The 25,197-nt window shown below is 58.4% G+C and overlaps 3 protein-coding genes across 13 annotated transcripts; 1 reads left to right on the top strand and 2 right to left on the bottom strand.

Annotated features, from left to right (window-relative positions):
• Positions 1-393: 393 nt before the first annotated feature.
• KLF1 (KLF transcription factor 1) lies at positions 394-4,653 on the bottom strand. Its single transcript, XM_023645301.2, has 3 exons — positions 4,452-4,653; positions 2,997-3,816; positions 394-1,670 (listed from the first exon to the last, which is right to left on the bottom strand). The coding sequence occupies exons 1-3, from the start codon at positions 4,536-4,538 to the stop codon at positions 1,495-1,497; spliced, it is 1,083 nt and encodes a 360-aa protein (XP_023501069.1). The 5' UTR covers positions 4,539-4,653; the 3' UTR covers positions 394-1,494.
• Positions 4,654-8,766: 4,113 nt separating this feature from the next.
• On the top strand, positions 8,767-15,431 carry GCDH (glutaryl-CoA dehydrogenase). Of its 6 annotated transcripts, none has more exons than XM_023645295.2 (13): positions 8,767-9,305; positions 9,404-9,533; positions 9,619-9,654; positions 9,957-10,100; positions 10,238-10,300; positions 10,575-10,745; positions 11,418-11,547; positions 11,627-11,843; positions 12,344-12,447; positions 12,721-12,846; positions 13,162-13,322; positions 14,913-14,982; positions 15,124-15,431. In XM_023645295.2, the coding sequence occupies exons 2-13, from the start codon at positions 9,443-9,445 to the stop codon at positions 15,227-15,229; spliced, it is 1,419 nt and encodes a 472-aa protein (XP_023501063.1). In that variant the 5' UTR covers positions 8,767-9,305; positions 9,404-9,442; the 3' UTR covers positions 15,230-15,431. The 6 variants fall into 6 exon arrangements, with proteins under 6 accessions (XP_023501063.1, XP_014596943.1, XP_070129162.1 ...); XM_014741457.3 differs by having other exon boundaries at positions 9,116-9,329; XM_070273061.1 differs by having other exon boundaries at positions 9,275-9,329; positions 9,619-9,715.
• SYCE2 (synaptonemal complex central element protein 2) lies at positions 14,559-24,279 on the bottom strand. 6 transcript variants are annotated; one of them, XM_023645299.2, is made up of 5 exons: positions 24,196-24,279; positions 23,570-23,682; positions 16,978-17,188; positions 15,892-16,080; positions 14,559-14,851 (listed from the first exon to the last, which is right to left on the bottom strand). In XM_023645299.2, exons 1-5 carry the CDS (start codon positions 24,208-24,210, stop codon positions 14,804-14,806), a joined length of 576 nt encoding a protein of 191 aa, XP_023501067.1. In that variant the 5' UTR covers positions 24,211-24,279; the 3' UTR covers positions 14,559-14,803. The 6 variants fall into 6 exon arrangements, with proteins under 6 accessions (XP_023501067.1, XP_070129164.1, XP_023501068.1 ...); XM_070273063.1 differs by having other exon boundaries at positions 16,978-17,185; XM_023645300.2 differs by having other exon boundaries at positions 16,978-17,152.
• Positions 24,280-25,197: the final 918 nt, after the last annotated feature.

Raw genomic sequence — 25,197 nt, 5'->3', positions numbered from 1 at the left:
TCCGCCTCGTTCCGTTCTGGCTGAATGCCAGCCCTCGCTCCGCCTCCGGACTCCGGTCCTCCACCTGCTTCTGGGTCACAGCAAATTCGGGTTATTTCCCTTCCTGCCTTACAGCCAGCTCTGGTGACACCAGCTCTCTCAAGGGTCGCTTGTGATTCTGACTCTCTCCCTTTTCATTCTGCATGTTTTCCCAGGGTCCTCCTGAGCTAGCCAAGAGATTGCTTGGGATCATGACAAGACAAAGGGTGTAGGACTCTGGGGCCAGGCTGAGGGCTCTAAAATGGAGAGAAATGGTCCCTATGAGTGTCCCTGGGGTTGTAGGCGAGGAAGACAATTCCTCTACCTTCTAGGGCCTTCTGGTTGGTCTAAGAATTAAATTGACATGAGACAGAATAACAGGAGAAAATCTAACAAAGCTTTATAACGTGTATACATGGGAGAGACCCAGGAAAACAGAGCAACTCGCCAGAATGGCCAAAGATGCCACCTTAAATACCATCTTCAGCTAAAGACAAAAGGAGGGTGTGTGTGGCGGGGGTTGGGGCTTCAAAGGGGAGGAAGGCAGTTCACATGGAGATGGAAAAGCAAATGTTTGGTAAACAGAACTTTGATCAGAGTGGGCTCAGCGAGGATGCTCACAGTCTAGGGTACCCAGTTATCTGTGGTGACGGGCTGTCCCGGGGACAGGCCTCCCATCTTAAATCCTTTTAGGCAGTTATAGGGGGGAGGTCAAAGTTTCTTTCAGAGTCTTTTGTCTGTAACCAGAAAGAGACATTTTGGGCTGGCCAATTCTTATCCCCCACAGGTTCAAGGCAGGAAACAAGGACGATGCAGCCTGATCTTGGGGGGGGGGGGGGGAGAGGGTGGCAAGGTTTGCAATGCCCAAGGGGGGTCACTGAGGTTTAGGAGATGAGGGTGTGAGGGTGTGTATGGCTCCCCAATATCACTTCTGGGGGTACACCTTCCTCCCAATTTCCAGCACCCAAAACCCACAAAGTCAGGCCAACGCTGAAATTTCATCTGGGAGGAGCATTTTTACAGGACCCTTATAACCATTCGCAGCAGATGCCAGCCACTGTGCCAAGCTTCAGAAGTCACGGTGCGAAGCCCCCTCCTAGACCCAGAGTCTCTGGGAAGCCTCACCCCACACGCCCTCCCGCTGTCCCAGGCCGCCTGTGAGCTGGTTTAAGGGTCCAGCTCTCTGAGGGTCTCTCTGTCCAACATGTCAGAGTGTCCATCCGAGTCCGTTTACTTGGAGGTCTGTCTCCCTGGGTCTGCGTGACCATCGGACGTCTCCGTGTGGCTCCCTGTGGCTGAGGAAATGTGTGGGAACTTCTGTTGGAGGCTCCCCTAGGTCTGTCTGGGGGCCAGCCTTGATTTCAGTGGATCTGTGGGGCTGCGAGTCTGGGCGAGGGTCCAGCACAGGGAAAAACCCCCCTGCGTGGATCCACTCTTGTTCCATCCTCAGTCCCCGGGAAAGTCCAAGTGCCAGGCTCAAAGGTGACGCTTCATGTGCAAGGCCAGATGATCGGAGCGCGAAAAAGCTCGGGGGCAGAGCTGGCAGCGGAAGGGGCGCTGTCCGGTGTGCTTCCGGTAGTGGCGGGTCAGCTCGTCAGAGCGCGCGAACCTCCACCCGCAGCCGTCCCACGTGCAGGCGTATGGCTTCTCCCCTGGGGACCGAGGAAGCCGTGAGCGCCCCTGTCCGCCCCACTCCTCCCCTCGGCTCCATCCCCCTATCTGGCTGCACTCCTTTGCTCCGCCTTGGCTGGGACCAGGGTGGGGCAAGTGAGGCGGCTAGGACACAAAATTTAAGGAGGCGCTCACTCCCAGGGGAGGGTCCTGAATCTGCACCCAGGTCCTGCTCTGCGACCCCCCATCCTTCTCCTGTACCTGCATCTGGAGCCACGATCGTTCTCATTTCCTGGGCCCAAGTGGCCTCCCCTACCCCACTCGCCCCACTTCCTGTGCCCTGGTACCCTGCCCCTGCGTCCTAAAGACGTCCCACCCTCGTCCTTTGACCCTGCCCTGTGTCCCAGCCCCTCCCTTGAACCAGGGGACCCTCCAGCTGCTGCCCAATCCTGGCCCTGGCCTTGAGCCTCGAAATACATCTGGCGTCCTAGGCCCCGTCCCCGGTGATTACGCTCTCCCTCGGCTACGCCTGGCTCCTTCCCCTGCGGCCCCGCACCGGTCTGTACACAGCGCCCCACCCTCTGGGCGGACCCCGAAGAGTAAGCCTCACCCCTCCTCCTCCCCGCCTCTATCCCACGGCCCCGCTCCTGTCTCTTTGGGCTCTTTGCGACCCGGCTTCTCCTCCTATGCCCACCCTCCTCCTCTGTTCCCCAGCTATTCCCCCTGCCCTCCAGGACCTGCCTCTACCTTTGGGCCCGGTCCTCTCCAACTGGGCCTGGGAAACTGACTCTGTCCCTGCCTGGCCTCCTGAGCCTCAGCCACGCCCCCTACAGCCTGGCCCCACCTCCAAGCCAAGCCGTCCACGCTTTATACTCCCAGCTACCGCACCTGAGCCCCTGAGCCCCTAACTCCGCCCTCCGCTTGTCCCAAACCCGAACCCAGTGTCTTTGGCTCAGATCCTGGCATTCTAAGCTTGTCCTCTCCACAGTCTCTCCTCCAGCCCCGCCCTCCTACGCCACCTGCCAGGCTTGCTGGTCCTCAGCCTGTCCCTGGCCCAGGACTTACCCGTCAGTTCCCCGAAACGCTCCCCAGGTTCTTCAGGTCCTTTCTCTGCACCCACCCCGTCCCGCACCGCAGCCTGTCCGGTGGCCCCGCTCCTGAGGTTCCAGGGCTGCTGCCGGCTCCCTCTGCCCGCCCCTTGCCCCGGGACTCTGCTGCAGCCCCACCCCTGGCTTCACGGGCACGCCCCTGTGCCGCGTCTCCGCCTCTCGCCCCTCCTCTCGCTCCTGGTTTCCGCCTCCCGGGCCGCTCGCCGTGCTCAGATCCCGCCCCGCCCCGCCCCGCCCCGCCCCGCCCCGCGCCCTCACCGGTGTGCGTGCGCAGATGCGCCTTCAGGTGCGAGCTCTTGGTGTAGCTCTTGCCGCAGCCCGGGTACGTGCACGTGTGCGCCGCCTGCCTCTTGCGCGCCCACGAGCGCCGGCTGCGCTTGGATGGCGCCGCCTCCGGGGTGCCTCTCGGGTCTCCAGCGGTCCCCCCGAGTCCCGCACCCGCCGTCCCGGGTCCCAGACAACTCAGGAAGGAGGGGGGCGCGGCGGGGCCGGGCGCGGGAGCCGGGAGCCCGCGGAAGAGCTGGAAGTGCCCTTGGTACTGGGGCGCCGGGTACAGCGCGGGGTACCCGGGCAGCAGCCCGTACGGGGCCCCCGGCGCGGTCGGCACTGGAAGCTCGGTCCGCGGGAAGTAGCTGCCGGAGGAACCCACCCCCGGCCCCGGGTACACCGGCTGCAGCGGCAGCCCCTTGGGTTCGGGGGCCGGGACCAGGGCTGGGCCCATGAAGGCGTCGGGGGCCGGGGCTCTCGGGGCCGGGCGTGCCCAGCCCGGGTGCTCCTCGGGACCCAAGAGCCCAGCCACCAGCCCCAGGCCACTTGCGTACGCCCCCAGAGTCTCCGGCGGCGGCGGCGGCGGGAATTGCGCCCCGAGGGTTTCCCCCGGTGCTGGAGCGCACGTTTGGGGCTCTGCGCACGGGAAGTTGTTGAGGAGGAGATCCAGGTCCCAGGCGGTGGCCGCGTCCCTCTCGTCGTCTTCGTCCTCTCCGCGCATGTCCTCCGACTCCGGCCTCACGTGGAGGGGCGGCCCGGTGGGGTCGGGGGGCCCTGGGCCCAAGTCCTGCACCTCCTCAGAGCGCCACCACTGCGGGAGGGAGCCGGTAGCGTGAGGCTTCAGTGAACAGCGGGGTACCTGCCTAGAGACGAGGGGGCCGGATGCCCTGCGGGGGGCAGGCTGGCCAGAGGCTCCGCAAAGGGGTCTTGTTTGCTTGTCTGTCGCGTCAGTCTGTCCCACTCCCTCACACTGCCTCCCGCTCCAACCCCCCAGGACAGAGGGCGACTGGGTCTAGCTGGAGACAGGAGATAAGACTGACATTATCTGGAGCCACAGTCAAGCATGGGGGAAGGGGTGGCAGAGGCAAGAATGGAAGGCTGAAGGGACCCAGCCTTGCCTCAGTTTCCCCCCACAATCCCCCTCACCCCCAACAAGAGGATTCCCAAGATTAATTCTCGGATGTCCCTGAGACACATTTGCTGTTTCCCTCCGATATCCAGCGTTGTCTCACTGAGCTTAGCCCCCCAAGGTGTTCGGCTCCCGGCCTCAGTTTTCTACTACACAGCAATAAGGTTTAGAGCAAGCTCAGACCCCTGGCCTGGCCTGAGGAGCGCCAGCCCTGGCCAGGTGTCTGGATTCCAGGGAAGGATGGAGCCCTGACCCCCAAGCTCTGTGACCACAGCCCAGGACCCCCGGCGGCCCACTCAGACCCTGCCGGGCCCCACCTTGAGGAAGTCCTCCTGTGTGTCCGGGAAGGGACCCAGGGCGGTCAGCGTGCTGATGGAAGGCAGGGCGGTCTCAGCTGCAGCCATGGCTGGCTGGTGCCCACCACGGGCTTCAGGCCTCCTCTCCCTTGGCGGCCTCGTGGGCTCTGAGGCTCCAGTGGCCCCTTGGAGGGCTCCTCTCTGCCCTCAGCTGATTGGCTGCGGCCCCTGATAAGGGGCAGGCAAGGGGGGGGTCAGTGTTTCTGGGGAACAGACCTCGCCTCAGCCTGTTTGGGGCTGGGCCTTACAGACTGACCCGTGTGCAAGGCCAAGTCAGATGTTCAGGGGCTGGGGGCTCAGGTGTTGGGTAAAGTGAGGCACTGGGTCCCCCAAGAGGGAGAGTCCTGGGGTCCTGTTCTCAGTTACCTTCCTGGAGAAGGGGTGACAGGCAGAATGGGATTCTGGGAAGGGGCTTTGAGACCCCCTCTCCCCCTGACGGGGGCCCTGCAGCCCTCCCCCTCCCCAATAAACAGCAGCAACCGTGCCGATGGCGGGACTTGGCATGAACTCCCTGCCAGGCCAAGCGTTATCAGACACCCCAGATGTCAGAGGCTGCTATCAGGTGGGGGCCCAGAACAGCCAAAGCTCTGTCTCCAGAGGGTGGGGGGCTGGGGCTTCACGTCAGCTGGGCTTGAAATTGCCTGGGTTTTGAGCTCCCAAGGTCTGAACCTGGAGTGGTGGGAGGGAGCCCTGCCAGTCAGCTGCCACTGTCTGCCCTGGGTCCTCCCCGGGGCACCACAGGGAGTGGGGCTGTGTGGAGGCTGAGGCTGGCACCCCTACAGCTGCTCCAGTACGATGGGGCTGGGGAGGGGAGTGACACCCTCAGCTGGGTGGGATGGGCCCGTTGGATCAGGCCACAGGAAGTGCCTGACCTGCAGGAGACCCGCACCGACCCCTGCGCTGGGCCTGGCTGCTGCCTGAGTTCTGCCCCACATTGGGGAGGGATCTGAGATTCTGCACCAGGGGTCTTCACTGTGGTGCCCTGGGAGCCCAGGATGAGGGACAGCATGGACACACATCACAGACACATAGTCCATAGTCACACACACAGTATGCAACTACAGAGCGACACCAATTCCTGGTCCCTCAGTCACACAGACCGTGTAGTGTCTGTACACATAATTGCATGTCTGCATCATATAGAATGTGCACAGACACACGATCATACACTACGTTGGTTCCACAGTGTTATAGGCACAGTCCCTCAGACACTGAATTCATCATCACACAGACAGTCACTGACACAATCACACACAGTCACCCACTCACACCCAGTCACACAACCACACAGACACACAGAGACTCCTGGATGTGTTGTCACAGGACTAGAGAAGATGCAGCCACCCAACCCCATCAAACACGGATGTAGCCTCAGACACAAAAGCGTAAAACATGGCTGCACACAACCGTTCATGAACACACAATGATGTGGTAATGTACACAGCTATACATCAGGCACAACCGCACACAGCACCCTATAAACTTACAGCCTTACATAGTCACGCCCCCTGTCACTGCCACAGTGTGTAATTATCTAGTTACACAGTTGCACAGCTACCAAGGCCCAACCGTAGGGGGTGCACCCAGTCAAATGCAGACAACCACGCCCCCATGGAGTGAAGCACCCTGACAGTGTAAGGCACACAACCTCGCCCAGACACAGACACACAAAGCTCGTGTGCCACAAATGCCTTACTCAAAAAGACAAACAATGATCATGTGCCACAAAGCGGGAGGGAGCAAAAACTGATGTAAAACTCAGCTCAATACACCCACTAGGATGGCTATAGTAAGAAAACAGGAAACAAGAAGGGTTGGCAAGGACGTGGAGAAATTGGAACCTTGTACACTGCTGATGCGAATGTAAAATTGGGCAGCTACTATGAAAAAGTCTGACGATTTTACAAAAAGTTAAGCATTCACAAACTTGAACAAGAGTTACCATATGCCCCAGTGATTTCACTCCTAGGTTTATACCCAGAAGAATTGAAAGCAGGGACTCGAACAAATGCTTGTACACCAATGTTCATAGCAGCATTAGTTACAATCATCGCCAAAAGGAGGAAACAACCCAGACGTCTATTAACAGATGAGCAGATAAATACAATGTGGTCCATCCATGCAGTGGAATATTGTCCAGCTATTAAAAGGAATGATGTTCTAATACATATTACAATGTGGATGAACCTTAAAAACATGCTGAGTGAGAAGAAGCCAGTAGGGAAGATCACATATTATATGATTCCATCTATGTGAAATGCCCAGAACAGGCGAATCCACACAGACACAAAGGTTGATGGTGGCCAGGGGCCGGGGAGGAGGGAATGGTGTGTGACTGCTCGTGGGGACAAGGTCCCCTTTTAGGGTAATGGAAATGTTCTGGAACTAGAGGGAGGTTGTGATTGCACAGCATTGTGAATGTCAATGCCATGAATTGTTTATTTATTTATTTACTTTTTGCTGAGGAAGACTGTTGCTGAGCTAACATCTGTGCCAATCTTCCTCTATTTTGTATGTGGGATGCGGCCGCAGCATGGCTTGATGAGCAGTACATAGATCCATGCCTGGGATCCGAACCCACGAACCCTCAGGCTGCTGAAGCAGAGTGCGCAAACTTAACCACTACACCACTGGGCTGGCCCCTGAATTGTTCACTTTGTTTCTTTATTTATTTAAAAATTGGCACCTGAGCTAACATCTGTTGCCAATCTTCCTCTTTCTTTTCTTCTTCTTCTTTTTCTCCCTAAAGCCACCCAGTACATAATTGTATATTCTAGCTGTAGGTCCTTCTGGTTGTGGCATGTGAGATGCCGCCTCAGCGTGGCCTGATGAGCGGTGCCACGTCTGTGCCCAGGATCCAAACTGGCAAAACCCTGGGCCACCAAAGCAGAGCACATGAACTTAACCACTCAGCCACAGGGCCAGCCCCTGAATGGTTCACTTTAAATGGTTCACTTTATGTTATGTGAATTTCCCTTCAACAAAACAAAATGGTGGGAGTTAGAGAGGTTTCCTAGAGAGGAGAGCAGAGTCTGTCTTAGGGAGAGATCTTCTGGTTAAGGATGAGGCATGAAACAGGCATGTCTGGCTCTGAAAGGTGAGGCAAGAGGATTAGGGTCTAGAGAGAGAGGGCATTTGGCTGGGAGATAAGGCCCCTGGGAGCCTGTAGCCAGGAGGATGATGGACTTCCCAGGGCATCAAGGCCCGAGCCTCCATTTGGGTTTCCTAGTGTGTATGCTGTCCTCACCCTGCGACACTCCCTGAGCATCAGAGAACTCCAACCAGCTCCAGGGCAGGGGAGAGAGCTTTGGGGAAAGGAAGGGGCAAAAGAGAGGGGCCAGTGGCTCCAGGAGGGGAGGTGTCCAGAAGAACAAGAGCTATGCAGACTCCCAGACATTGCAGGGCGGTGACAGACTCCCTGCTGTGTGAGGAGGAGGGTTCACACCATTTTATTTGGATAATAAGGTCAAGAGAGGCTCAGAAAGTGGAAGCATCTAGGGACACCCAGGTCCCAGGTATTTGGGGATGTGTAGGCTAGTGATCACATTCAGACACAACCCCACAGTGACTCCCATCACACTCAGAGACGATGTGTGAGGCAGAGCACGCTACACACACAGCCACCCAGAGTGGGGAGAGGTGTTCCCGGGTGGGCAGGCAAGGGCCTGTCCTGGGAATCAAGAGGTCCGGATCTCGTTCTGGTCCCTGCTCTACACCTGGCCTGCTGTGACCTAAAGCAAAACCGGCCTTCTTTCTCGGCCTTACTTTCTCCAACTGGGAAATGGGCGGGTCATGGTAGATGTGTGATTTCCAGATACAGAGATGGTCAAGCGTGATGCACCCAGATTCAAATGCACACCACACGAACGCTCATAAAAGCAACATAGGTGAGCACAGCCACTCACTCAGGCATATACGCATGTCACACTCAGGCACACAATCACACACAATTGCACACAGACCAAATCACAGACATATATAGATACGCACAATCACACAGACGTGCACAGAAATATCCAGTCATATTATCACAAAGATAACAGCTACATCTAGAGGGAAAACCATCAAGCACAGAGTCAAACACACAGACGCACGATCACACAGAATACCATTACACGCTGCAATTACACAGACAAGAAACCACAAAGACACAGCCACACTTACACGGTCGCAGACAGTTACGCAGGCACGCAACCACCCACAGTCAACAGCCCACAACGTCACAGGCACAGTCAGTCCCACCCACATACAGATACACAGTCAGGCACGATCACACACAGAGATGCACAGAATCACGTAGCACGCGGGATCACACCAAGTCACACACCCGATCACACGTGGCTACAGGCGCTTCCTGGGACAGACTAGCAGACAGGTTGGACAGAGATCGCCCACCAGAGGCCACCTCCTCCCCTCACACGCAGCACCCCGTCAAAGGAGACCTGGAGGTCTGGCCTCCTGGGTTCCGGGACTCATTTTTCTCGAGGCTCAGTTTCTTTCTTTAACTCAAAATCCCTCTGGACTCGCCCCTCGAAACTGACCAACCAAGAGTGGGCCGAGCCCCCTCCTAGGGCCAATCAGGGCAGGACTACAGCTGGCCAATCGGATTGGCGCTCGCGCCTTCCGCCCTTTCCTGTTCTGCTCCTTAAACTGGCTAACCCAGCCTCGGCCGGGGCGCGCCCGTCCCCGCGGGCCCGGATGCCGTGGCCCTTTTAAACAGGCAGAGCCGTGAGGGGGCCGGTCCTAGGACGAGCCAATGAGAAGCCCCATCCGGCCTCCGCTCCGCCCACCCCAGCTCCAGGTCAAAGGCCTACGGTCAGCGGCGCCGCGGGCTGCGCGGTGAGCGGGGGTGGGGGCGCCGTGGCCGGGTTGCGGGTGGGAGCCGCTCCGCTCTGACGCCCCCACCCCTCCAGGTCGGCGGTAGTTGCTCCGCGCGCCCGGCCGCTGCCCACATGGCTCTGAGAGGCGTCTCCGTGCGACTGCTGAGCCGCAGACCCGGCCTGCGCGCCCTGCGCGCCTGGGGCTCGGCGGCGGCGCAGACCGGTCAGTGCCGGGCCAGGCGGGTGGGGCGGGAGCAGGTGGAGGCGCTGAAACGTTCTCGGGTGACCTTCCCGTCCTGTGTTTGCAGAGAAGGGCGGGAAGACACAGAGCCGACCGGCCAAATGTAAGGCCCCCTCGTCGCGCTGTGCGTCCGCAGTCCTTGTCCAGCTGTCTGTCTGCCCCGGGTGGGTTCTGTCCCGGAGTCCGAGGGCTGCGCGGGCGGGTAGGCAGGGCCGTGGCCAGGTTCAGAGGCGGTGAAGCAGTGAGTTTCCCGGAGGAAGTCGCCTCGTCAGTCCTGTTTGCAGCCCACATTTGTTGGGAGCGAGATGGGGGTGGAGGGGTGGGGCTGAGGATTCCGGGAGAGGAGGGCAAGATGGTCGAGTGGGCAGCGCTGAGTCGAGCCCCGACCCCCGCCCCCTGCCCCAGCCTCGCGTCCGGAGTTTGACTGGAGGGACCCGCTGGTGCTGGAGGAGCAGCTGACAGCGGATGAGATCGCCATCAGGGACACCTTCCGCACCTACTGCCAGGAGCGCCTCATGCCCCGCATCCTGCTGGCCAATCGCAACGAAGGTGCCCAGGCGGGCCGCACCCTCCACCCTGCACTCCAGCCCTGCCTGCATTAGCCGGCCTTTGGGCTCCTCTGTCCCTGGGGTGGGGATCCAGTGGGCTAGAGCTGGGCCTGAACTTGGGCATCTGTCCCTTTGCAGTTTTTCACCGGGAGATCATCTTGGAGATGGGGGAGCTCGGTGTGCTGGGCCCCACCATTAAAGGTAGGGACAAGTCTCTGCATACTCTGCAGCCCCCACTGTGTCCTGGAAAGCCCCTACCTTTCCCTGAGCCTCGGTTTCCCAGTCTGTAAAGTGAGGCTGTTACCCCTCCATCTGAAAGCGGCTGTGGGGATGAAATGAATAAACCCTCAAGCTAGGGCCAGCTTGGTGCCTCGTTGGGCGCCCCTATGTAGCACTCTCTCCGGCCTGAGGACTCACTGGTCCCAGCAGGACAGAGCTTTGGCCCCCATTGCCCCATCTCCCCTCCCCCCACCAGGGCATGGCTGTGCTGGAGTCTCCTCGGTCGCCTATGGGCTGCTGGCCCGAGAGCTGGAGCGGGTGGATAGTGGCTACAGGTCGGCGATGAGTGTCCAGTCCTCCCTCGTCATGTACCCTATCTACGCCTACGGCAGCGAGGAGCAGCAGCAGAAGTACCTGCCCCGGCTGGGTGAGCGGCTGCCTGTGGGGCCTGCTCGAAGGAAGACAGTCCCAGCAGTCTAGGGTGGGGCTCTCCCGAGCCTGTCTTCTGTCCCCATCTCAAGGATAGCACCAGTGGCCCTTCAGACCTCCTGCCAGACCCTGAGCTTCACCCCACATCTGACCCTGCCCGTCCCCTCCTAGGTCTCTCTTGACTCTGCCCCTGTCTGAGCACCACCGTCTCCCTCTTGATTTGCTCTCTGTGCTCCCTCAGCCCCACCCAAAGTTCAAAGTCTTCGCTTCCTGCCTGGGTCCATGAGGCCGCGCATGAGCAGGCTCTGCTGACCTTCCCACCTCATCTCTGGCCACTCTCTTGACTGCTCCTCTCCAGCCAGACTCAGCTACTTGGAATTCTCCAAATGTACTGCTGGGCCTTTGCACATCCACTGCTCTTCTCTAAACCTCCTTCTGCCCTTTCACTGCCCTTAAAGACAGCTTGGTTGACTCCTTCCTGCCTCTTGCGGGGCCCCTCCTCATCAGGGCATTGTGACTATGGCCTGGGGAAGACCTGTCCCCTCACCACCTGAGAGTGCGGTGAAGGCAGGGCCGGATCTGCTTGGCCTGGCTCGGTGGAGAGGCTGACAGTGTTCAGTTGGGGGAGGAATGGGGGACAAACAGCCATGACCCTGTCTCGTGCTTGCAGCCAAGGGGGAGCTCCTGGGCTGCTTCGGGCTCACAGAACCCAACCACGGCAGCGACCCTGGCAGCCTGGAGACCAGAGCCCGCCACAACCCCTCAGGCAGGAGCTACACCCTCAATGGAACCAAGACCTGGTGAGGGCCTGACACCTCAGGCGGGTGGCCAGGGGCGGGGGGCGGGGGCCAGACCCCTCACTGCCTGTCCCACCTCCAGGATCACCAACTCACCTGTGGCCGACCTGTTTGTGGTGTGGGCTCGGTGCGAAGACGGCCGCATTCGGGGCTTCCTGCTGGAGAAGGGGATGCGGGGCCTGTCGGCCCCCAAGATCGAGGGCAAGTTCTCCCTCCGGGCCTCGGCCACGGGCCTGATCGTCATGGACGACGTGGAGGTGCCGGAGGAGAACGTGTTGCCCAACGCGTCCGGGCTGGCGGTGAGCAGCGGCCACCTTGGGAACTGGTATCAGGTCACCCGCTGCTTCGCCTTTCTTGGGCAGGCCTCGTGCCGGGAACCAGGCAGACGTGGTCCCTGTGCTTGTGGAGCCCACACAGCGGTGATTCGGAGGCTCTGCCTGGCTCACGGATGTGCAGAAACTGCCCCATTTGGTGACCACCTCACTCGTGCTGGCTCTGCCCAGGACACAGCTGGGCGTCACCCAGCTTAGTCCTTTGGGCAGGTGCATCTTCCTGTCTCCCTACATCGGCCCCTACATGCCGGCCCCCAGCCCGGGTAGCGCTGTGTGCAAACCAAGAGGGAGCAGGCACTGAGTGAGACCTGCTGTGCAGGAGCCTTGGTGCCAGGGCCGCCCTGAGCCCTGTTTAGGCTGACTTGTGTCTGGGTGCCTGGGGAGGGGGCTTGCCCCTACTTTAGAGCTGGTTCTGCATGGGGCCTCTCAGCTCCTCCTGGGGGCCGAGGCCCCTGTCAACTCCACAGGGTCCCTTCGGCTGCCTCAACAACGCCCGCTACGGTATCACCTGGGGCGTGCTTGGAGCCGCCGAGTTCTGTCTGCACACGGCCCGGCAGTACACCCTGGACAGGTGTGTGGGGGCTGCCCTGAGGTCTCCTGGGGGTGGGGCCTCAGGTTGCATTCATTATCCCACAGGGACTCCCCACCCCCGCCTGCCAGACTGAAATTCCCCTCTGTGAAATGGCTGAGGAAGTGCTTCTAAGCAGGGAGGGGGCCAAGCCCAGGCCAGGCCAGGCCATTTTGGGGGGCCAGGGGCGCTGAGGCAGCTTGGAAGCCTTCCTGGGCCAGGACTGGGGCCTGCTTTCCCCACACTCCCGCACTTACCCTGACCTTGCCTGCCCAGAATCCAGTTTGGCGTCCCATTGGCCAGGAACCAGCTGATTCAGAAGAAGCTGGCGGACATGCTCACTGAGATCACGCTGGGCCTTCACGCCTGCCTGCAGCTCGGCCGCTTGAAGGATCAGGACAAGTAGGGGCTGTGTGTGGGGGCGGGGCAGCTGCGTGTGGCAGGAGGACCCTGTGCCCCTCCTGGGCATGGTGGCAGCTGGCCCTGGGGAGAGAGGTCCTTCCTGCCTGGTGGCCCCCAGGGAGCCATCCCTTCTGGCGTTGATGGGCCCGGGCCCATCCCTTGTCCCGCACTGGAAGCACAGTGTCTGCTGCTGTGACTGTGATGCGGGGAACCCTCCCCCTGGCTGGCTTTGCCAGGGCGCAGGGATGCTGGGAGCCTAGAGTGGGGTCAGTTCTTTGTAACCTAACACTTGTTACACGTCTGTGCCGCTCCCAGGGCCACGCCAGAAATGATCTCCCTGCTGAAGAGGAATAACTGTGGGAAGGCCCTGGACATCGCGCGGCAGGCCCGAGACATGCTAGGGGGGAATGGCATTTCTGACGAGTATCACGTGATCCGGCACGCCATGAACCTGGAGGCTGTGAACACCTATGAAGGTGGGGCCGAATCTCTGGGGTGGGGGTCACAGCAGCCTCACTGTCTGGGGAAGAGGGGCAGTGAGGGGGGTGGGGAACAGGCCAAGTTCTACTCCCAGCTGTCACCAACTGGCCGTGCGACATGGGGTAAGTCCCCCCATGTCCCTCATCTGGAGCGGTTCCCACTGGGATGAGGAAGTGAAATGCTCTTGGCCCTCTTCCCCATGATGCTCGGGAGGAGGGGTGTCCCCCAGCCTGCTTATGGCCTCCTTGGGCATGCCCAGAGTGGGGCATGGCGCCCAGCAAGCTGGCAGATGCAGCTCACACAGCAGTCACCACTCCAGCTTACATTAGGAGAAAAAAGTGAATCATTTGCAGGCTGTGGTGTCTATACCTGGCACCTAGTTATGATTTGATGGGGCCCAGAACCCCTTGCCTCATGGGCGGACAGACGTGGAAAAAGATAACTAAAAAGAAAAAATGTACAATTCAGTGGGAGCCAGGCAGAAATAGAGGGGGATGCAAGAGGAGGCAGGCGCTCCATCTCTTAGGAAGGAAATGGGACCACATTAGGGCTTGAGGGAGATGTAGGAGCTCCCTGGGTAGAGACAGTGAAATAACTTCTGTGTGCTATTCTGGATGGAACATTCCAGAAACAGCAAGAGAAAGGGGTGAGGGTGGGGGTTCCTACAGGTGTGGGAATGACCCTGAGGACAAGCAGAGGGGGCCTTCAGATAGTTTTACACAGGGGAGTGATGGGGTCAGATTTGCATTTTAGGAAGTAGACAGGTTTTTGTTTTTTGTTTTGTGAGGAAGATTGGTGCTGGGCTAACATCTGTGCCAATCTCCCTCTATTTTGTATGTGGGGTGCTGCCACGGCATGGCTGACAAGTGGTGTGTAGGTCCACGCCTGGGATTAGAACCTGCGAAACCTGGGCTGTTGAAGCAGAGTGTGTGACCTTAGCCACCGGGCCAGCCCCCCAGTTACTTTGCTCCGTAAAAGGGAGGCTGTAATCTCTGCCTTCCAGCCCTGAAGCTGAGGAGGAGCAAACAAGAGCACTGAGGACTGTAAAGTGTTCCCCAGATGCACAGGCAGGGGATGTGGGGTGTGCTGGCAGCTTCGGGCCCGGGCCATCAGCTGGGCGGAGCGATTGTCACTGTTTGCTTTCCCGCCCCCCGCCCCCCGCGGGTGAGCAAGGGCCTGACGTGTTTCCTGCTCATCAGCTCTCCGCCTCCCTGGGAAGGAAGCATGGCTGGTTGAAAGTCAAACGTTTAATGAACTGTGCGGGGTTGGGGTGGGGGAATCTGTGGGAGGCCTGAAACTGGGCTCATGGTGGAGGCTGGACTCGCCGTAGTTTTGGGTCTGGCACAAGGAGCATTGGGTTTTTTTGGGCCAAGATGCATTACAGAACTCTGAAAAACAATATTCTCAGCCTGGCCCGAACAGTGGCCTCAGAGCTTTCTCTTGGTGGCTGTCACTCAGAGGTGACTGCCAGCCACTGTCAGCATTCGCCATCTTTGTGGGTCTGTTCTTCCTCCGAAGCAGCGGCCTGCAGGGAACATGAGACGGAACTTAGAACTCCACGCCGACTCTGCCTTTCTTCCGTGCAGGCACTCATGACATTCATGCTCTCATCCTCGGAAGGGCCATCACAGGCATCCAGGCGTTCACCGCCAGCAAGTGAGCCCACGGCGCCCGGCCTTCCTGGGAGATACCATGCTCTGTGCCTTAAGGGAGGCGGCAGGGGGAGCCAGTGTGTATGGTGGGAAGCGAGAGACGCTGATTCTCAAATATCCAAACTCCCCTTTTGAATCATTCAAGTGTGCTCCTTAGAAAGAAGATGGGACTCTGTACCGAGCTTCTCAATCCGCTTTTACCCGTGGATGGGAACGGACTCCACTCACCTTGGCGCAGGAGCTTCTCGTGATGAGGGGGCAGGGAGAGGGAAGGCAGGACACGGACCAACTGTGAGACCCACCTGGTGTCTGACCCAGCAAACTCCCCCCACCCACCAGGAGTTCCCTGTGCGCCCCCTTGACCCCCCATCTGGGGGTGAGTGCCTTATGCCGGATGTTGGAGCACAACGAGGGGGAGAGAGAGTAATAAAGGGTCTGTGTGTCTGCCCCGCAGCGCTGGCCTCATTTACTTGTAACCACCGAGAAGTTGTTCCAGTCACAGGAAAAATGAACGCGTGTGGGGGCTGCGAGGCGCTGGGATGTGGCCGGGATCTCCCCCCGCTCCCAGAGACTGGCCCACATCTGAGTCCTGGGCTCTGCTGTAATAACTATACCCAGGTGAGGCACAGCCCGGGGCTCAGGGCTGTGGGCAGAGGGAACTTTGTCCTTTCTGTCACCACAGAGCTGACCACACAGCTGTGGGAAATAGCAAGCTGGCTTTTCAGCTCAGACACACCATGTTACAGGGGCCACAAGCGAGATGGCGAGCACGCCGAGGCCTCTGCGGTGATTGTGGCGGTGTGGGGTTCAGGGCGGGGCGCCGGTGCCAGCGTCCTTGGTTTCTGTCGCCTTCCTTCCCTCTTAGCCGGTCCAACCCTCCCTCCTCCGGTGCGCCCCGCGAGTGTGGTCATACCTCCGGCTGCACGCACAGGTCTTTATACACAGTCTCCACGCTGTGGCACACTTGTTTGAGCTCTGTTTCCAAATGGCTGATCTTTGCCATTTTCTGGGTGAACTCTTGGAGCTTGTCCTGAATGAGCTTGTTGTGGTGATTATAAATCTGATACATCCTCTCCTCCAGCTTCTCGGTCAGGTCCGAAACCTTTTCAAGAATAAGACATGTTCTTGGGAAATCAAACAAGAGACCTCACAACACCTTTGTTCTAAGTGGCTCTCTAAGATTTCTGTAATTTGTCTTATAAAACTGGTAAAAACAGCTCTAGTGACTAGAGGTGTAATTGCCTCTATGTTAATTTTTTTTTAAAGCAAGATGCAAAATTATGTATATAGTATAAGCTTAACCAGATTAGGAAGAAGGTACACACCAGAGACTAGAAGAAAACATGCAACAAAGTGGCCTCTGGTGGTGGGATGGTAGGAATGTTTTTATATATTTTCTGCTAATGTTACGCTTTTCTCTATTTCTATGCTGTACCAGGGTGTGTACTGGTAGGGCTGGGGAGGGGGAGAAGTCAGTCTGTCATTGAAATGACGTGTGGAATCCAGCTGTCCCACTCACAGGGTCCATTATGCCTTCTGAAGCATCGGGGACAATCGTTAATGTGGGGCCTGAACATGACATCAGACTTTGTTAGACAGAAGCCCCAGCCATGTCGAGGAGCCTACTTTCCCATCACAGACCATTCGACATCCAGGGGAGAAGTGGGTGTGATAACACTGGCTTTGCCTCCACCCCTGCTCCACAGCCATTGGCCCTGGCGTGAAATAAGAGGGCTGGGCTGCGGTGCAGATGGACCTTGGCTCCTCATCCTGGCTCTCAGTCGGGCAATTACTTCCGAACCTTACTTTTCCCATCTATAAAATGGGTCCAGTCTCTGCAGGATCGTTGTAGGGGAAAATGAGGTCCTGTACGCAAGTCGCTTAGCATCGGGGAACCTAACAGATACTCAGCAGGGGTTCATTCCCTCCCCTTTCACCTTTTACATAAGGACACCCCCTCCCCTGCTGGGGCTTCACAGTGTTGGGGGGGATCTGTCACCTTGATCTTGAGGCTGTCCCTGAAGTTGGTCATGAGTGCATGGTCCTTCTGCCTGCTCTCGTTGATGTTTTCGATCAGCTCCTGGGCCCTCTTCTTCAGGATGTCAATGCTCGAGTCCAGAGAGGAAAAGTAGGGTCCTGACTTCCCTTCCAGCATCAGCAGCGGGCGGTTGGCACTGGAGGTGGCGACAGAGGGGCTAGAGACCTGACTTCTGAAAGTACAGGAAAGTGAGGTCAGCGCCAGACACCCCGAGAGCGCTGCCCTGAACCAGCTGTCTGCTGGGGGCACAACCGAGGAGATACTCAGTTAGTTCATTCACACCCCACCCTGAGGGGCAGTGCTGGCACCCCCATTTTATAACTGAGAAAACAGACCCAGAGGCACACACAAAATGTGCCCACAGTTCCACAAGGAGACCTGCCCAACTCCAGAACCCACAGCCGTTTTATTACACCAATGTGCTGCTTTGAGACAGTGTCAATGACACCATTTATAAACATATAGATGCTTCTGAGGTGGACCTTCCTGTCACCAGCCTGCTGCATCCCTTTCCTTCGCTCTCTGTCCCTGCTGGGTGGTGCCCGCAGCGCGCAGACCACCTAGGGCCAGTGTAGCTGCATGCCTCTGCTCCACCAGGTGAGGTGGCCTGTCAAGAGTTAGTTATGTTAAAAAAAAAATTTTAAACACACAAGAGTTACATTTGTCCTACACTATATGTGTGACTATAATCATGTAATTGAATTAAATATCAGGTTAGCCAGTGAAATGGCAAAGAAATGACAGCTGGCTAATAAAGCAAAATTGAATGAATAAAGGTAAGTCTAATAAGACATAACTATTAAATCTGGTATGGGGGAGACAACTATAGATTTAGGCAAAGATGGTGAAAATCTAGGATTCTGCACACAGATCGCCTTGTCAGGCTATAAGTTTTTGCTCTGCTCTAAAAACACAAAACTGGAAATTGTGGGTAATGCATTATGAATGAGGTTTATGCCAAAAAGAAGTTGCAATCTGATCAGCAGACCCACTTGTGTTTTATTTTAAGATGGAATGTTTAAGGTAAGCTTCATTTTATTTTATTTTTTGGCTGTTTCTCTGTGCTGTCTGATCTGTAAGCACTTCCCAGCTGCCAGACACTGTGCTAGGATCCCCGGCCAGTCTGTAGCAGAGCTGGGGGTGGCACCCAGCTGGCCTGACTCCCAGCCCGTGTCCTGTTTCCCCCTGCGTCCTCAGTTTCATCCTCATCCTCTGAGGTCCTTCCAGCTCTGAACGGCTGAGACTCAGAGGTGTCAACGCAGTGGTTCCTGAGCACACCAGCGCACACACAACAGTAAAGTCTGCCGTGACTGCAAGCCAGGCACTGATTACTTAGAAAATTCTATCTTGCTTTTGGATGCTTTGTCCATAAAATTATTTTTCTTGGCTTTCTCCCGACTGCCTGAGCTCTTCCTCCAGCTTGGGATGCAAGCACAGAACCTCCGCGCTCCAGGGCCTGGGGGCTGGAGCTTTCATCTGCACAGAGTTCTCGGGAGCCCTCAGTGTATTCCTGACCAGCTCTTCCCTCGGGGCCTTTCTGCTTGCTCTCTCACTTGACCTGTGAGAGCCAGCCCAGGCCACTGCCTCCTCTGAGAAGCCACCGATGTGCTTGTCACTGTTCACATCCCTATCTCCCCAGGGGGCTGTGTCCCATTTATCTCCACATTCCTAGCACCTAGCACATAGCAAGCCCTCCACTGTTTGTTGAATGAATGAAGGACACCTTCTCTCCCATCTATTCCTCATTCCTCTGGCTTCACACAAAGCACGAAAATTCATCTGCCTCCAAGGCAGGATGCTGTGTCCAATGCCTCTGACTGACACAGGTGTTATAGCAAAGACTCCTATCAGCCAGCAAACGACAGACCAGCCAAAGACTCCCTGAGCATTCTCGTAAAAAGATGTTTTGCTGTCTCCAGTACCTGCCCCTCATGGGAAGAGTAAAAGAGGTGCGTGGAATATATGAATGAGTGGCTAGCCAGGCCTTTCATTACCAGCCACACTTCCACGACCCCCAAACTTATCATCCCCAGCCCACGCCTCTCTCCTGAGCTCCCAAAGGCATACCCAACGGTATCTGGGCCCTCTGCACATAGCTGTCCCAGAGGCATCTCAACTCTGCATCTGCACACCAACATGGTCATCTTCCCCCACCCAACCTCATCCTCCCTCTCTGCTCAGTGAATGACACCAAAAGCCATGCGGTTCCCAAGCCAGATACTTAGCAGTCAGCTTGGAGCCCGGCTTCTCCCTGTCCCTCCATATCCTCTCACGAAATCTTAACCTCTCTCAAATCGATCTTGACCTCCCCACCAAACCCTTTGCGACCTCAGGCCTCTCATTTCTTACCTGGGCCCTAGTGACCTGAGAACTACAATGTGACATCCCACTCCTGCTCCACAGCCCACGAGAGCCCGCGCCAGCCGCAGGATCAAGTGAATTTCCCAGCAGCACACAAGGCCTTCCAGGGCCCTGGCCTCCACCTTCTCTTTCCACCCTCCACTCCCAGCAATTTGGAACCTTCCAGGATTTCACCAAGCCCATCAGCCTTTGGCTGAAATGACTTTCCCTTTCTGCCCACTTCACGAGGCCACCTTCAGAGCTTTGGCCAGGGCACCCCCACCACACCTTCGCTTACTAATTGCAGTGCTGCAAGGGTTTACACCCGTTGGCTCCCAGCAGGGCATGCACACTCAGGGTGGGGACTGCCTTCTACCCATCCCACAGGCGGCACAGATGCTCTCCCAACACCTAAGTCAGCGAACTGCTGCCGCAGCCCACTGTAACCTTCCTGCTCACCAGCCTCCTTGTACCCACCGCTGCCTCGTTGACAGTGGAAGCAGCATGAAATTAAAGTCAGTGCTATAACCAGGTGCTTCTTTTGTGTACTTGCTCACAACCTGCTTGAGCTGCTACGGGTTCAAAGCCGCTCCTCTCCCAGGCTCGAGGGATGAGGCTGGAACGGGGCTTCATGGCAGCTATGCAAATGGTGAAAAATCACTTGAACTCAGCTCATTCAAATTTCGTCATGGGACAAAGGGCCCGCCTCAGATGTCTGCAGAGAGCCTCTTGAATTTTTCCAACCTCTCCTTTGGGGATTTATTCCTTTCCATTTCATTTTTCTTAATACTCAGCAGCTGCATATTAATCAGGATGCTAATGAATCACAGGCTTCCCTGGGCCTGCATTCACCAATTAACTTTAACAAACAAAACACACAGTGTCCTCTCCGCTGGCTTCCCGGTTCCGGGCCTGCTTCTGTTGCCGAACCCTGGATGTAGGCCAGGGAATGGAAGTCGGCCCAACACAGCAGGCCGGTGTGCGTGGCCTGCTCAGGGGTCAGGCAGTGGGGGCCGGGGTAGGGGCTGTGAACACATCACTGCACTCATCTATTACGGTCTGTGCTTCTGAGGAGTCCCTAATTTGGCTGCGAGGATTAGGACAGTGTTCCCGAGCAGGGCCCAGGCTGGCAGGGGGCCCAGGAGCGGCAGAGGAAATGGGTCTAAGCGAAGAGACCATCTGTTCGCTCCAGGTAAAGCTGTGATTGGCAGGCATGCGAGCCAGAGCCGCCCGCCGGTGGGGCCCTCCCTCCACAGCCTCTAACGGATATACAAGTAAACAATCCGCCAGCCACTTATGACCACCGCAGGCGGCAGTCCCGGGAGGGGAGGCAAGCTAATCAAATATTCGAGGAGGAACACAACAGAATCCCTGGCGCTTGGGCAAAACGATGTCTGGCTGAAGTACAGGCAGGAAGGGGGAAGGCTGGAACCGGAGCTGCCGAGCCCCTTCCTCACCCTCTGCTTCTCTCTCCCGAAATGTGTTCACATTTTAATCATGTCGCTGAGTGTCTGCCACTGGATCTATTAACTGGCCCTTGCACTGGTTCTGATCCATCTGTTTTTCGGCCCAAAGCTCTTGTGGAACTCCTTAAAGTCTCTAAATGATTTGCGATTGTCTGTATCTCTTCACCACTTAGATCTGGGTCTAAAGATGCTATTTGCAGGAAGATGTTATCCAGCAAACGTATTCAGTCATTTCCTTCTTTTTTCTGGTCTCCAACTGAGGGCACACACCTGGAAACCATCCCTCCTGGTGGCTTGCTTTACAACCGAGGAATGTGGGAGGTCGGGGAAGCTGGCTTTATGCCCGGAGTCCTCAGGGCCCTGTCCCGAGGTGAGCTCATTCACCCCACAGCTGCCACTCAAACAGTGACTCCCACAATGCCATCTCCAGCCCCTCGCTCCACCCTGACTCCTGGGTCAGAAAGTCCTACTGTACCCTGGACACGTTCATGTGCATGTCCCCGGCCACTTCAAATTCAACAAGGGCAAAATGAACCTTGTGCCCTCACCTCCGCCAGCGAAACCACCACCTACTGGAAACCACCCCAAGCCAGAAAGCAGGGAGCAGTGGTGTGCTGGTGAGCATTTAGCAACTGGCTCTCTGTGAGGGAGAAAAAAAGCCCTCATTTGCAGTGTTTGCCAATTTCCATGATCCAAAGACTCCCACAAAAGCCAATTTCAAGCTTCCAACATGAAGCCGCTAACTGGCCGGCTGGGAAGAGAGGTATACGACTGGCTCTCGTGCGCTGGCAGGAGCCAGCTGCAGCACACCACAGCAGACCAGCAGCCAGGGTAGCCCCGCTCTCCATCACAGTGCCTGCCCCGCCGGCCCTCTCACTGTCTTGTGAGCACACCGGCCAGGAGTCGTCCTCGGCTTGCCTGCGTCCTCATGCCACACTAACTGGCCCCTACCCCACAGAGCGGCTCTCCACCTGCCCTGATGGATGCCACGCCCCCAGGAGCCCCCACCTGATCTCCGCACGTCCACTCATGCCCCCTCCCACCGACACAAAGCAGCAACCTGAACATGTCACTGTCTGACTCGGCAATTCCCCTCCTAGGTATCCACAAGAGGAATGAAAACGTACGTCCACACCTAAACTCGCACGTGGATGTTCACAGCAGTATTACTCACAATGTCCAAAAAGCGGAAACAAGTCACATGGCCATCGACAGATGAAAAGATGAATAACATGTGGTGGGGCTATACTGCGGAATATTACTCAGCCACACAGGGGAACGAAGTCGAGACATGTGACAACGTGGTGAACCCTGAAGACTGAGGCTCAGGGCAAGAAGCATGGCGTGCCAAGTGGTGCCATGTCCGCACCCGGGATCCGAACCGGCGAACCCCCGGCTACCAAAGTAGAACGTGCACACTTAACCACTGTGCCACCGGGCTGGCCCCCAGCTGTGGTTTCTTACAAGACTACACTCACTCTTAGACACCATCCAGCAGTCGTGCCCCTTGGTATCTGCCTATAGGAGCTGAAAACGGACACCCACATGGAAAGCTGCCATGAATGTTTATGCAGCTTTATTCATGACTGCCAAAACGGGGAAGCAACCAAGACAAGCCTCAGCAGGTGGGTCGATGAATAAACTGTGGTCCATCCCGACAAAGGAGTATTACTCAGCGCTAAAAAGAAATGAGCGATCTGCCATGGAAAGACGTGGAGGGACCCTAAGTGCAGATCACGGGTGAAAGTCAGCTCCGAGGGGGCAGGACTTCTGCTCTGCTCCCGGCAGTGTCCCCAGCGTCTGAAACAGAGCCTGGCCAGACCCTCAATAAGCTGTTGGTGAAGAAGCAAATGTGCACGACAGAAACTTTTGGGGGGTCACTCCAAACGCTGCTCTTTCTCTGCAACATCTGATCCACGAGCAGTTTCTGTCAGTTGTGGCTCCGCACATCCATGCAGACTCTCACCGGCTCCACAGACCCACCCAGCGTCAGAGCCGCTCCGCACGCAGGGGGTCCAGGCCAGCTGCTGCCCCAGCCCTCTGCTCCTCCCACTCCTACCTGCTGCTCCCACTCCTCCCTGTTGCCCCAGCCCTCTGCTCCTCCCACTCCTACCCGCTGCTCCCACTCCTCCCTGCTTTCCCAGCCCTCTGCTGCTCCCACTTCTCCTTGCTGCTCAGACTTCTCCCTGCTTCCCCAGCCCGCTGCTGCTCCCACTCCTCCCCGCCGCTGCGACTCCTCCCTGCTGCCCCGGCCCCCTGCTCATCCGACTCCTCCCTGCAGCTCTGACTCCTCCCTGCTGCCCCAGCCCCCTGCTGCCCCGACTCCCGCACGCAGCCAGAGGCGCTCTCAGCGCTGCAGTCCGGCCCGCGCTCCGTGAGGGGCTCTGCAGGGGCAGGCAGACAGCGCGGCGGCGGCCCAGGGGAGCCTTCTCGCCCGCTCCACCCTCCCGGGGCACCGCTCACCCGGAGCCCCGGCGCCCGTCCGTCCCACCGGCTCCTTCCCGCTCGAGCTGCTCCGGCACGGTGCTCCCTGTCCTCGCGGCTCCCCTGACCTCCGCCCCCAGGGGCCACCTGCCGCTCTCGCCGTTTTTCCGGCGCACGTCGCGCCCCCGACGCCCGCGGGGCCGCCGTTCAGGTTGTCTCTCCCCCAGGAGCATCGGCTCCAGCCGTGTCCCCGCGCTCCGAGCCGCCCGGCCACGCGAGATGCCCCGGGACGCGGAGCCGGCGGGCTCCGGGGAGACGCTCACCTGGGCTCGCGGCCGGCCTCCTCCTCGCGGCCCTCCTCGGCCTGCGGCGGCTCCCGGCTCTCCACGCTCGGCCGCGGCTCCCGCTCCGGGCCCTCGGCGGGCGGCGCGTCCACCTGCGGCACAGCCAGCGCCTCAGAGGCCGCGGAGGCTGGGCCGCCCCGGGGGCTAGGGCCGGGGGCCGGGGTGGGGGCCGGGGCGCCGGGGACCGGGATGGGGACCGGGGCGCCGGGGACCGGGATGGGGGCAGGGGCGCCGGGGACCGGGATGGGGGCAGGGGCGCCAGGGACCCGGGCCGTGCTGCTAACGGCTCGAGGCCCTGGAGCAAGAAGGGGCAGGAGACCAGGAAGGAACGGCACGGGGCGGCGCAGGCTCTGAGCCGCGCTTTCCGCGGCCCGCCACGCGCCAGGCGCGGGGGTCTGTCCCTTGGGCCCCGCCATCAGCGCGTCCTTCACGCCGCCGGCTGTCAGTCAGGGCCCGACGGTCAGTCAGGAAATCGGAGCCCAACGGGGCGAGGGGAGGCCCCGGGGGCAGGGGACAAGCGGGTGAGCCGGGAAGCCCGAGATCCCGGCCGTTCCCCGCCCGTCCGCCCGACCGCCGCCCGCGCGAAGAAAACCAGCGCCGCCTACTCCCTGTCGCTCCATCTCGTCTTTTCCCGCCTTCTCATTCGCGCCCTCTGCGCACGCGCCGCCCCGCCCCGCCCGCGGCGCGCCCCGCCCCCGCGCACGTGCTGCGGCGCGCCCCCCGGCCCCGCCTCTCTCTGGAAACGTGCGCGCGCGGCGGGGCGGGGCCGGCCGTTAAGCGGCGGTTGGCCGCCGCAGGGGCTGCGCGCGCAGTCGGCGCCGTCCCGGAAGAGGGGCGGTCTCTGTTCGCGGGTGGGCGCGTGCGTGCGTCTCCCCCGTCCCACGTGGGTGGGGGCGGCTAGCTGTCGCTGCGCTCATTCTCTGCGTTTCGGTTCGTCTGCTCTGCCCCCAGAAGTCGTTGTGATAAAAGTCTCTGTTCCCTGACTACGACCTGTTGCCCTCAGTGAGGTCTATGCAGTCACCACCTTCAGTCTGAGTACCCTGTGCGCTCCAAAGCTGGAAGGTCCTTGAAAGCACGGCGGGGTCTGGCCCTTAGAGAGTTGGGTCCATATCCCTTAATTATAGTAATAACGATAATGCCTGAAGAGTAACAATAATAATTGCCACACGAGGAGCAATAGAGTTGTAAAAATATTTGCAAAATATATATCTAACAACTTGTATCCGACGTCTACTAAGAACTCTTGCAACTCAGTAACAGCCAACCAAACCCAGTTTAAAAATGGGCAAAAGATTTGGGGTGTACAAAGGCCCTGAGGTAGCGAGCAAGCGCAGTGTGTCTGAGGAGCAACCAGGCCAGGTTGGGAGGTAGAGGAGGGATTGGGGGAGGCCGTGGGTGAAGATGAAGAATGGGCAGGGGCTGGGCTGGAGACCAAGGCCAGGGGGTGGGACTTTGTTCCAACTGACTGCGAAGGAAGAGGAGCTCCCCTCTGGGACACCCATCACAGTGTCTGTGAGGGAGGCAGCAGGAAGCCGTTCACTTTGTCAGCCCTTCTGTGCAGGACTGTGTCCCTAGCCACACATACACCAGGACACACACTGCAACAC

This window comes from Equus caballus, chromosome 7 (assembly GCF_041296265.1).
Source record: "Equus caballus isolate H_3958 breed thoroughbred chromosome 7, TB-T2T, whole genome shotgun sequence".
NCBI lineage: Eukaryota > Metazoa > Chordata > Mammalia > Perissodactyla > Equidae > Equus > Equus caballus.
This window is presented reverse-complemented; position numbering and strand designations above follow the sequence as displayed.